Raw genomic sequence first — 11,851 nt, 5'->3', positions numbered from 1 at the left:
AGCGGCGGAGAGTGCAAATCTTGTTTGGTCTGGGTCTGTGAACTTCACCGTGACTTTAACGATATAGCCTACACAGGGTTAAAAAACAACTATTTCAAAGGTCCCATCAGTTGAATTTGTTCCACGCAAATACGTTGAAATATCTTGAAAAATAGGGAAGTTTGCAATGCTCAGATAGCCATAGGCTCTAGTTTTATGGCATATGGAAAGTATGTAGCAAAGGAACCTATATTTGCATCTTTTGTACTACTTCTAATACATCAAACAAGACGTTATATAGCCTAGTATTGTTAATTATTCAGGTAGAGACGGTCTTGCGTAATACCAGCATATTGGAAGGCACAATGACTGTGAACCTGTTAATTGCAATAAATAAAGGCAGGTAAAATAAGAGAAACCAACACCATAACAATAGGCCTACTGTTTAGAAAATACTAAACTGAAGAGACATGTGGGGAAGTGTCAATGATCATTGTGGATAACGTGATGTCCATGGCTAAGGTATGACCACTCCAACGTGTCAGGTATTAGTAACGCAAGTCCGATTAAAAGTGGTAGGCAGGAGCGCGAGTGGTAGGCAGGAGCGCGGGTGGTAGGCAGGAGCGCGGCGAGAACCGTCAAGCGAGTGGTGAGTGGTGGAGTGTGGCGGAAGAGAGCGCGGCCACTACAGAGAGCTGGAAACTAGTGAATGGCAATCTGTCCGGGAAGTTCAACAGAGTGTCACGGAGCGACACCGGAGCCCTGCCTAAAACAAAGTGTCTCGTCTTCAAGTCTGGGGCGGCTGACCAACTCCGAAAAGAGGACACACAAGTTGGGTCGGACTAGCTGCTAATCACTTGTTACCGGCGCTTCGCTCCCAGTAACATGCCTGCCATCAAAAAGGAGAGACTGGATGGGGACGTATTGGCATTGGCTGCCTTCAACCAGTCCGAATACCTGCCCCCTTTAAATGACACCGCTATCACTGTGGTGACCCCGCACCCACCGCAGTACGACCATATTTTCGGCCATCACCGCTTGTACTTGGGGCTCCACGACTCGGCACTGCATCACCAGCACCTTCACCATCACCCGGACGACTTAATGCTGGAGAGGTTTTCCTCCATCCCCGACTTTCAGCCGTTTTTTGAGAACGGGGAACCATGCATCGAGGTGGAGTGCGGGGAGAACAAGGCTTTACTATACATTAACAAACTGTGCCAAGGTAGTAAGGGACCCTCAATCAAATACCGGGGCGAGTGGCTCACCCCGAATGAGTTCCAGTTTGTCAGTGGAAGGGAGACCGCCAAAGATTGGAAACGAAGTATAAGGCACAAAGGTAGGCAACATAAAACATTATGTATACCTTTTTTTAAGTATGTTCATTTTGAGGAGGATACCCAATTTAAGGTTTTTGTCATTGTTTTGTGAGTGGAAATTCGGTTTCCCTGGTTTGGTTCTGCGTTTCGTAGTTAAAGGGTTACTCAGCAGTACACCAACGACAGCGCGTAAGAAGAGAGATGAGAAAAGGCACATACCCTCACTGTATCTTCACAGGCAGCGACCATTCGCAAAACGGGGCGTAAGGAGTCGTGGACTAAGGTGAAATACGTTCATATTTGGGTACAGAATTGTTTAAACATTATATGGCAGTTGATGGACGTTGCGGGTATCATTCCGTTGAGTGTTGGGTATAACAGAAGGCTAAATGGGTGTTGACACCTCAAAAGACCAGAATGATGTTGGAGAGAGGGAACGAAATTATTTGACTTGAAGTTTTAGGCTATTCCTTACTCTTTTGGTTATTTTGGGTAGATTATGTTTGCGTTGCAACTATCCAAAATAATGATGTTATTGTCTGGCTACTATTTTGGTTTGAAAAGTTATACATTGGCTCAGACAAAACAAACGTCTCAGAAGATGTTTATTAATTGATTTCTTATTAGAACAATGAATATTATTGACTAACTTTGGGCCTATTTGAATAATTACCCGTTATTGCGCTGGCCGCGTGCGCACTTATTTTAGAACCTCACCCCAAGTTCTGTTGGGAGAGGGTGTTGCCCTCGGGCAAAACATGCTAGCCTGATAAAAGATAGTTTCATATCTGAGATTAGATACAATGACAATAGCCTACTGCCATGTATCTTATTAACACACGGGGCTCAACTACAACTCATCGGTGAAACAAGGTCATTTAGTTTGAAAAACTGGCGATTCCAAATGTAATGTTTATGTTTTAGTTTTGGATGCTTGATTATTCAACAATTATCCACATTTTGTGTTGCACAAACTGTTTTATTGATGTTTATGTATAGACTCTGTTAACATAGTCTTATGTTCGCTAGACAAATATATCGGCCTATATAAAGCTATTGAAGGTCCTGTCATTTGTAATCACCTTCATGTGTAGGTTATTACATATCATTGATTTAAAGTTGCTGATATCAATGGGTCCTGTATAAGTATGGTTTATTTTTGTATTATAACTCCTTCTAACTCTCTCTCTCTCTCACCCTTTCTCTCTCTCAGGGAAAAGTTTAAAGACCCTTATGTCCAAAGGAATCTTACAGGTACATCCTCCAATCTGTGATTGCCCTGGGTGTCGAATTTCGTCTCCAGTGGTAAGATTATGGTTTCATCAGCATTTCAATTCTTACATATGTTTTCCTTGCTTTATCATTGGTTTAAAACTGTATGTTGCATTGCTGATTCCAATTGTCTGTGATGACGACTGGGCTAAAAGCTTGCTCTAAACTACATTTTATTTTTATTGAGACACAGAGTAAGCAGCATTGGTCTTAAGCAATCTGCCTTTTGTGACAGAATTTATTCAGAATGATATTGGTCTATAATGCTCAATGCTTGGGTGATTACAGCTGTGAGTCTTTCTGAGAGCTTTGTACACCTGGATTGTACAATTGTAACACATTATTCTTTTTTTTAATTCTTCAAGCTCTGTCAAATTGGTTGTTGATCATTTTCAAGTCTTGCCATAGATTCTCAAGCCGATTTAAGTCAAAACTGTAACTTGGACACTCAGGAACATTCAATGTTGTCTTAGTTAGCAACTCCAGTGTATATTTGACCTTTTAGGTTTTAGGTTATTTTCCTGCTAAAAGGTGAATTTGTCTCCCAGTATCTGGTGGAAAGCAGACTGAACCAGGTTAAATTCTAGGATTTTGCCTGTGCTTAGCGCTATTCTGTTTCTTTTTATCCTTAAAAACTTCCTAGTCCTTGTCGATGACAAGCATATCCATAACATGATGCAGCCACCCCCATGCTTGAAAATATGAAGAGTAGTTGGATTGCCTCAAACATAATACTTTGCACTCAGGACAAAAAGTTAATTTCTTTGCCACATTTTTAGCAGTTTTAATTTAGTGCCTTATTGCAAACAGGACGCATGTTTTGGAATATTTTTATTCTGTACAGGCTTCCTTTTTTTCAGGTTAGTATTGTAGAGTAACTACAATGTTGTTGAGCTATCCTCAGTATTCTCCTATCACAGCCATTAAACTCAGTAACTGTTTTATTAAAATCACCATTGGTCTCATGGTGAAATCCCTGAGTGGTTTCCTTCCTCTCCGGCAACTGAGTTAGGAAGGACACCTGTATCTTTGTAGTGAATCTGTGTTTGAAATTAACTGCATGACTGAGGGACATTACAGATAATTGTATGTGTGTGGGGTACAGAGATGAGGTAATCATTCCAAAATCATCTTAAACACTATTATTGCACATATTTAAAGAGATTTTGCCAATTTTTCATATTTTAATACAATATTTCAGAAGAATTGTAATACAAAAAATGATTATATGTGTGTTTACGTTCAACTGGTAAAAGTTGATTGCGATATTATTAAGGGGGAAAAACACCATTTGAGGGTATGGTGCCTGGCCTGAAGTTTTTGTTCTGTTGGTTGAGTATGGTTGGTTGAGTTCTTTATGTCATTATTCACAGATATTTACATGACATTGAAATCAACACTGGCTCAAACCACAACATGAAGCCAAGATTGAAAGGCGCAATCTAGTCCAAGTTAATAAGTAATATGAATGGGTGACTAGTCAGGCTCCCTTTTGCTAGATTGATCTCATTCTCATGGCTCTTCTGTCCATTGCTGCTGTTCCTCTCCTAGCTGTTTCACTGGGCTGTGTTTGCCATGCCGTCCCCGTTCAGCTGAGCTAATGGCATTATGCCATGCAGGTTGTGAGGCGTCACAGGTGTGGTGTCTGTGCCAGTGTGCTGGCTTTGAGCGAGCACGTCGCTGGCTCACCGTCGCCGACTCACTGTCGCCGAGTCTGTTCACACAGGTGCAGTGCGTGTGTGTGTGTGTGTGTGTGTGTTTTTTTTTTATCACTACGGAGTGCATCTGTCATCGCTCCAAAGCTCTAATCTTGAGGGCGTAAGAGGCTTAGCGAGCTACTGAGCGTGGCTACTGCTGATTTTTGTTTGTGAGGCACGCAAGGCAAAAGCGGTTTAGATAAGCTGGAGGTGTTTGAGTGATACAGGTAAACTGGTGACGTTTTCTTCACAGCCAAGAATACAGATACACGCAACTACCACGTAGGGTTCACGGAAAACAAAATGAAATGGAATGCATTGGCTAAAAAGACCGTTTCGGGGAGAATACATAAGTAGATGCAGCTGAACAGTGGCACAATAAATATTGTCTGCAAATTGCCTTTCTTTCCAAAAAAATGTTTGTCATTTCTACTGACAGTAAATGAACAGTCATAGAGTGACATGACTCAAGTAACTTGCCAGGAGTTGGCTTTCTGAGTCCTGACACAAAAGCCTATTGTAATCGTACTGTTTATAGCAGTGTGCACACCTCTCTGTTGTCAGTGCCTGTTGTTGGCTTAGCCAGAAATGGCAGGCTTTTCTCTACAGATGTGCTTGTCTGATGGCTTGTGATGGTTGGTTATATTCTATCTATTGTTTATGAGCAGTGCGGGTCCCTGTGAATTGTTTTCACAAACCAAGGCTGGGATTTCAACAGGTCTGAAGTTACTGCTGAAAAACACATTGTAGGCTTACTGTATCTCACAAATGAACATCTTATCATCTTATTTCTGGGACCCTTGGCACAGCAGAAGGTAATACATGGTAGACAGCCTCCTGTTTGGCATTCAAGTAGCTGAAAGTGGCACAGGTTGAAAAGCCATGATAATGTTGGATGACAGTATGGTACTGTTGTGCTGAGTGTGTCCAAACCTATAGTTTTCTCCAGTTTCGCTTTCGCTCTCTCTCTCTCTCTCTCTCTCTCTCTCTCGGGAGGTAGAGCTACAGAGGCTACCCTAGTGAATAAACAAACGCAAGCGCACAGCACAGCACATAGCGTCGGCGGGTTCACGAGAGGTGTGGAGGAGAAGGGAAGGCAGCGGGGCTTGTCTCGCCTATCTCGGCGTCTTCCTCCCCCGTGCCGCCCTCCGCCGAATGGTACACACTAGCACTCTCTCTGTGATGAGAGTGTGGCAACGACCCAGTCGCCTGGCATAGAAAATGATCTCACACACATGCGGGTGTGCGCGCACACACCACACTAATACAGAGCTACTGTACATATTCACACTGTAACAATTGAGCAATTTTGAGCCATTTTCATTGTTTTGTGTTATGCTCTACCATACTAGGCCTATAATACAGTATACTGTTTTGTTAACAGTTACTGTCACCATTGTTAGGCCTGAGACGAAGTCGAGGTCTGGCAAACCATGTCAATATATCCTCCAAACACCGGCTTCGAGGGCATTATCACTTTATCAACATACACTTTTGTCTCATCTACAGTACACACAGTGTTTCCATGCAAAAACTGTATATATCTCAATGGTGATAGTAACTGTTAACTGGGTTACCAACATACTTAAATAATGATTGACACATTTTCATAAAAAAAATATATTTTGATGAATTTATTCATACTATTTCATCCTTCCACAATATATAGTCCGGACACAAATCTAGTGTTGCTACCCAAGCCGGCTGGTCGTTCGTTCTATTAGTTCGGTTGCCAGAGACGCGACCCAGTCTTTCAGTCTTTTTGTTCTGTATCTATGGACGCGACCCAGTTGTTCGTTCTAAATGTTCCATTGCCATACTGGCTGGCAACGTTTTTATCCCTTGCTTGCTAGCTAGCCAACTACGGCTAACTTAGTCATGTCAAAAAGTGCAGCAAGAATAACAGCAAAGTAGCTGCACTTGCATTTGTTTAAGCTGTTTTCTAGAGACATTTTTTTGGATACATCCATAACAATGAGCTAATGAGGTGCGGTTTCGCCTGGCATAGAAAATGTGCTTACTCGTCAGGACACTGTTGTTCAGAGGAGCTAGCCAACAACACCGCTAACACAATTACTTCAAACTGACCTTTTTTCAATTGACATTTCTTTGTATATGTCCATAAAAATGATGCCAGTTGATTCATGATTCGGACTGGCTGAGAAACGCTGCCCGGCTGTCTGTCTCATCCCAACACGTGCATTACTAGGGACAGATGAAGATCCGATTGAATATTGAAACAATGTTGCAAATGTAGGAGAGACAGACAGCAAGGTTTATATAAATCAGCTTCTGCGTTTAACTGCTCTGTAGATTTGTGCTCTTCGTGTACCCGGTGTGTGTGGTCGCTGTTTGAGAGAGGGTTAAGTGGTGTGTGTGTGTGCGCATGTGTGTGCTCCAGGGAGAACCGGGCCTTCTGCGCTCTGTTATTCCAGCGGAACCGGCGGAGGCCAGGAGGAAAGTACACTCTCTACCTCCGGCTCGTAAAGAGCTCCTCCAATCAGGGGCCTCCCCCTCTCCTGCATCCTGACCACAGAGCAAGAAAGAACAAAACACATGCACACATATACGCACGCACATACATACAGTGCTTTCAGAAAGTATTCAAACCCCTTGACTTATTCCACATTTTGTTGTGTTACAGCCATAATTCAAAATTGATTTAATTGATTGTTGTCTCTCACCCATCTACCCACAATACCCCTTAATGATAAAGTGAAAACTTGTTTTTAGAAATTGTAACAAAGGTATTGAAAATAAAATACAGAAATATCTCATTTACACAAGTATTCACACACCCGAGTCAACACTTTGTAGAAGCAACTTTGGCAGCGATTACAGCTGTGAGTCTTTCTGGGTAAGTCTCTAAGAGCTTTCCACACCTGGATTGTGCAACCTTTGCCCATTATTATTTTCATAATTCTTCAAGCTCTGTCAAATTGGTTGTTGATCATTGCTAGACAACCATTTTCAGGTCTTGCCGTAGATGTTCAAGTAGATTTAAGTCAAAACTGTAACTAGGCCATTCAGGAACATTCACTGTCTTCTTGGTAAGCAACTCCAGTGTAGATTTGGCCTTGTGTTTTCGGTTATTGTCCTGCTGAAAGGTGAATTCATCTCCCAGTGTCTGGTGAAAAGCAGACTGAACCAGGTTTTCCTGTGCTTAGCTCCATTCGGTTTCTTTTTTATCCCCAAAATTCCCCAGTCCTTAACCATTACAAGCATACCCATAGCGTGATGCAGCCTCCACTATGCTTGAAGATATGGAGAGTGGTACTCAGTAATGTTTTGTATTGGATTTGCCCCAAACATAACACTTCATATTTAGGACCAAAATGTAATCGCTTTGCCACATTCTTTGCAGTATGACTTCAGTGCCTTGTTGCAAACCTGATGCATGTTTTGGAAATGTTTTATTCTGTACAGGTTTCCTTTTTTCACTCTGTCAATTAGGTTAGTATTGTGCAGTAACTACAATTGATCCATCCTCAGTTTTCTCCTATCACAGCCATAAGTCACCATTGGCCTCATGGGTGAAATCCCTGAGAGGTTTCCTTCCTCTCCGGCAACTGAGTTAGGACGGACACCTGTATCTTTGTAGTGACTGGGTGTATTAATACACCCTCCCAAGTGTAATTTATAACATCACCATGTTCTAAGGGATAGACAATGTCTGCTTTTATTTGTATTTTTACACATCTACCAATAGGCGCCCTTCTTTGCGAGTTATTGGAAAACCTCCCTGGTTTTTGTGGTTGAATCTGTGTTTGAAATTCACTGATCGACTGAGGGACCTTACAGATAATTGTATGTGTGGAGTACAGAGATGAAGAAATCATTCATAAATAATGTTAAACACTATTATTGCACACAGAGTGAGTCCTTGCAACTTATTATGTGACTTGTTAAGCAAATGTTTACTCCTGAACTTATTTAGGCTTGTCATAACAAAGGGGTTGAATACTTAATGACTCAAGACATTTCATATTTTTATTAGTAATTAATTAGTAAAAATTTCACTTTGACATTATGGGGTATTGTGTGTAAGCCAGTGACAAAACAATCTAAATGTAATCAATTCTAAACTCAGGCTGTAACACAACAAAATGTGGAAAAAGTATGTGAATACTTTCTGAAGGCATTGTATGCACACGCACGCACAGATGCACACACATGCACACACAAACACTAGCACACACACGCACACGTAAACACACAAACACGTAAACACACACACACGCACGCACATCCATGTTAGGGGGTTGTGGGGAGATTACTCATTATTATTATTATTATACATCCCTGCCTCCAACAACAGTCATTTTAAGCTGGTTGAAACTCAAAGAGCCATAGGTTCCCATTTCAAAATCTGATTTCCGGTGTGATTTTTGTGTATATTTCAATGTATTGCACATTGTAACCAAATCAAATCAAATCAAAATGTTTTGGTCACATACACATGGTTAGCAGACGTTAATGCGAGTGTAGAGAAATGCTTGTAACCCAGTGTGACACTGCCAAGGCGTAGCAGTAGACATTCATTTGATATATGGACTAGAGTCCGTAGTTATTAGGGAGTGATCCATATTAGTGCCTTTCTTATATATAAGACAGGAAGAACAGGAAGTTACCAGTACAATACCAATATAAGTTGCTGTAGATATTGTACGAAGCATGGCCATGTTCAGTTGCAAAACGTTCTCGAACGTTGCAGATAGAAATTCCATGAAGAGAGCCGACGTGATTCCTTATTCTATGTCGGAGAGACATGTTTGTTCTACATAGCATATTTATATTTGAACGTTCCAAAACGTTGCGTCCTGCTGAACGCACCCTTGGTTATTGCTTTGATATGGCCATTTGTCGGGGACTTTCTATTGGCTGGGTGCCACTGTGATGCTGGGGATAAGCAGGGCTGACGCCTCTGTGTCCCTGAACAGCTCACTCCCCGCAGGGGGTTGGAGTGTGTGTGTGTGTGTGTGTGCGTGCATTTGCACAAATGTGTGTATGTATTGGCGTGAGTGTGGTGGTGCTGTATGTGTGCAGTGTGTGTGTGCAGTGTGTGTGGGTCTCTGTGTGTGTCCCACATGGCACTAAGGCTATGCTACCATGGCAACCACAGTATCCGTCTTTAGGGAAGGAGTGATGCATGGTTCAGGACTCTAGTGTGTTTCTTAGTCAATTGGCCAAATTAGAGAATAACTGAGTCTCTAATGATTTGCTTATTCACTAGGGGCCTTGCATTTTGGGTAGCCTTAGTGTTAGCAATCAATACTAAAAGTGCAACTTATTGGCAGGCTTACAAGTACTGTAACACACTCCCTCCCTCTGTCTCACACACACAAACACACACACACAGGCGTGCACACACACGCACACATACACTCAACATAGCCACTTTATATATCTATGAATAATTCCGTCTGCAATGATCCATTATGCCAGTGAATTAGCCATTAGCCAGTGAATTAGCCATTAGCCTGTGTTAGCCTGCACTATCAGTAAGAGGCTAGATGACAGGACCAGAGATTGACAGGGAAAGTGAAGTCTCTGGCCTCGATCAGAGCCCCTATATACCTTGCCTTTCTCCTGTCTTGTCTGTGTGTGTGTGCATGTGTATGTGTTTTTCGGTGGGACTGATGGAGTTAGCTAAATAAGGTGGACTACTCGTCTATCAGTTGTTTGCAGCTGATGATGACATAGCCAGCAGAGATATTTATGGAACTTCTCTCTCCTCCCAGTATATGTACAGACGTCTGCCCTCATATGATAGCATAGTGGTCGAGGGGTCTCTTCCTCTTTCTGTGGGGCCTCTTCACTGACGCTACACTCTTAGAAAAAAGGGTTCCAAAAGGGTTCTTCGCCTGTTCCCATAGGAGAACACTTTTTGGTTCCAGGTAGAACTCTTTTGGGTTCCATGTAGAACCCTCTGGGGAAAGGGTTCTACATGGAACCCAATAGGGTTCTACCTGGAACCCAAAAGGGTTCATCAAATGTTTCTCTTATGGGGACAGCCGAAGAACCCTTTTAGGTTCTAGATAGCACCTTGCTTTTCAAGAGTGTAGTCACTCAACTCAGTGTTTCACACATGCCACACACACACACACACACACACACAGAGTAGCGTGATTGAATGAAAGATATATGCTATAATGCTATAAATACAGCTTTGCGTAATTTGATTGTATACAAAATTACAGACATTGGGGCGGATATGAAGCCTTCTCAGACATATATTTTTGTTTTATTCTGCAAAACTCAACCTTGCTGCACTCGGCTTTCTCTCTATCTCCCTTAGACACCCCCCTCCCTGCCTCTCCCCCTCCCTTTGATTTTGTCTGGGGAGAGAATGGCAGAGTCGTTACCTGTCTAAAGTTCTCGCACGGCTGCCTTGGCGGGCCTATCCAAACACAAGAGAGAGGCGCTGGCACACCTGGCTGCACCGCCACTAACCTCCCACCACCGTCCCTTCTCCCCCTCGCTGCCTCTCGCCCTCCTAGACCCCCTTCCCTCCCTCCCACTCGTCCCTCGTCCTGCTCCACTGGGCCGCAACCGCCCGTTCAGCTCAGCGTGTGGGGGCCGAGGGGTGGGGGCAGAGAGAGGAAAGGGAGGACGGTATGTGTGTGAGGTGGGGAGGGGGGTGTTTGGTTGCATGCCTGTCCTTCCCACAGTGCTTTCTCCCCCCCAAAAAATATTATTCTGGCCATGAAAACCAAGTGTTGCCTTGCCACTACGTACCCCCCCTCCACAAACACACAGACACACACTTTTATCACACAGTCTTTTCCACTATTAAATATAGTCCGCGACTAAGCATTTATAGATGTGCCGTATGTACAATATGGTGAAAAGGAGGTTGTATGATTTGTGGGAGGGGTTGTATGATTTGAAATCCCTCCCTCATAATGTGTCTCTAATGTAGCTTCTAAAGTCTGTAATGTACCTTCAGAATTGTAGCTTACTTTAGTGAGTGGGTGAGTAAGACAGAGTGGAGGTCAACATAAACAGAAAAAGGAGTCTGTTTGGCTCTTTTTTTCACTGGACCTATGTGAGCGTGGCAATGACGGCCCTTTCCTCCTTCCCCCCCCCTCTCTCTCTCTCTCTCTCTCTCTCTCTCTCTCTCTCTCTCTCTCGTTCCCTTTCCCTCAACCCCCTGTCATCTCCTAACTCCCCCTCCCCCTCTGCCAGTCCGTGCGCCAAGTCCCCCCTGCCTCCGCGCACACACACACACACACACACACACACACACACACACACACACACACACACACACACACACACACACACACACACAAACACACACACACCCACACAAACACACACACACACGCCGAGAGGTAACGGCAGACAGGCGCGTGACTCATTAGGCATTCATCCCCCAGGGAGAACGCTGGGGGGGCGCGTGCGAGAGAGAGAGAGAGACCGCTGCAGCTGCAGGAATGTCGCGGGCGGCTACCACTGTGTGTGTGTGTGTGTGTGTGTGTGTGTGCATGCTGGTTTGAGCCAGTGGCAGGGTACAGCACCTTTTAGGAAATAAGGCAGGGAGAAAAAAATAACATTAATAGCCTTTTCCACAGAGGCTTC

General features: G+C 43.4%; 1 protein-coding gene across 3 annotated transcripts in view; it reads left to right on the top strand.

The window, feature by feature from the left end:
- The first annotated feature begins 436 nt into the window (after positions 1-436).
- The window catches only part of samd11 (sterile alpha motif domain containing 11), an 83,742-nt gene continuing 72,327 nt past the window's right edge, over positions 437-11,851 (top strand). For 2 of the 3 annotated variants that reach the window (XM_029719634.1, XM_029719632.1), the window contains exons 1-2: positions 437-1,318; positions 2,512-2,603. In XM_029719634.1, coding sequence (XP_029575494.1) covers positions 865-1,318; positions 2,512-2,603 — 546 coding nt within the window. In that variant the 5' untranslated portion in view covers positions 437-864. Of the gene's footprint in view, positions 1,319-1,382; positions 1,582-2,511; positions 2,604-11,851 lie in introns of those variants that run through there. The other variant, XM_029719635.1, reaches the window with a different exon arrangement.

The sequence above is a fragment of the Salmo trutta genome, chromosome 28 (assembly GCF_901001165.1).
Source record: "Salmo trutta chromosome 28, fSalTru1.1, whole genome shotgun sequence".
NCBI classification, from domain to species: domain Eukaryota; kingdom Metazoa; phylum Chordata; class Actinopteri; order Salmoniformes; family Salmonidae; genus Salmo; species Salmo trutta.
This window is presented reverse-complemented; position numbering and strand designations above follow the sequence as displayed.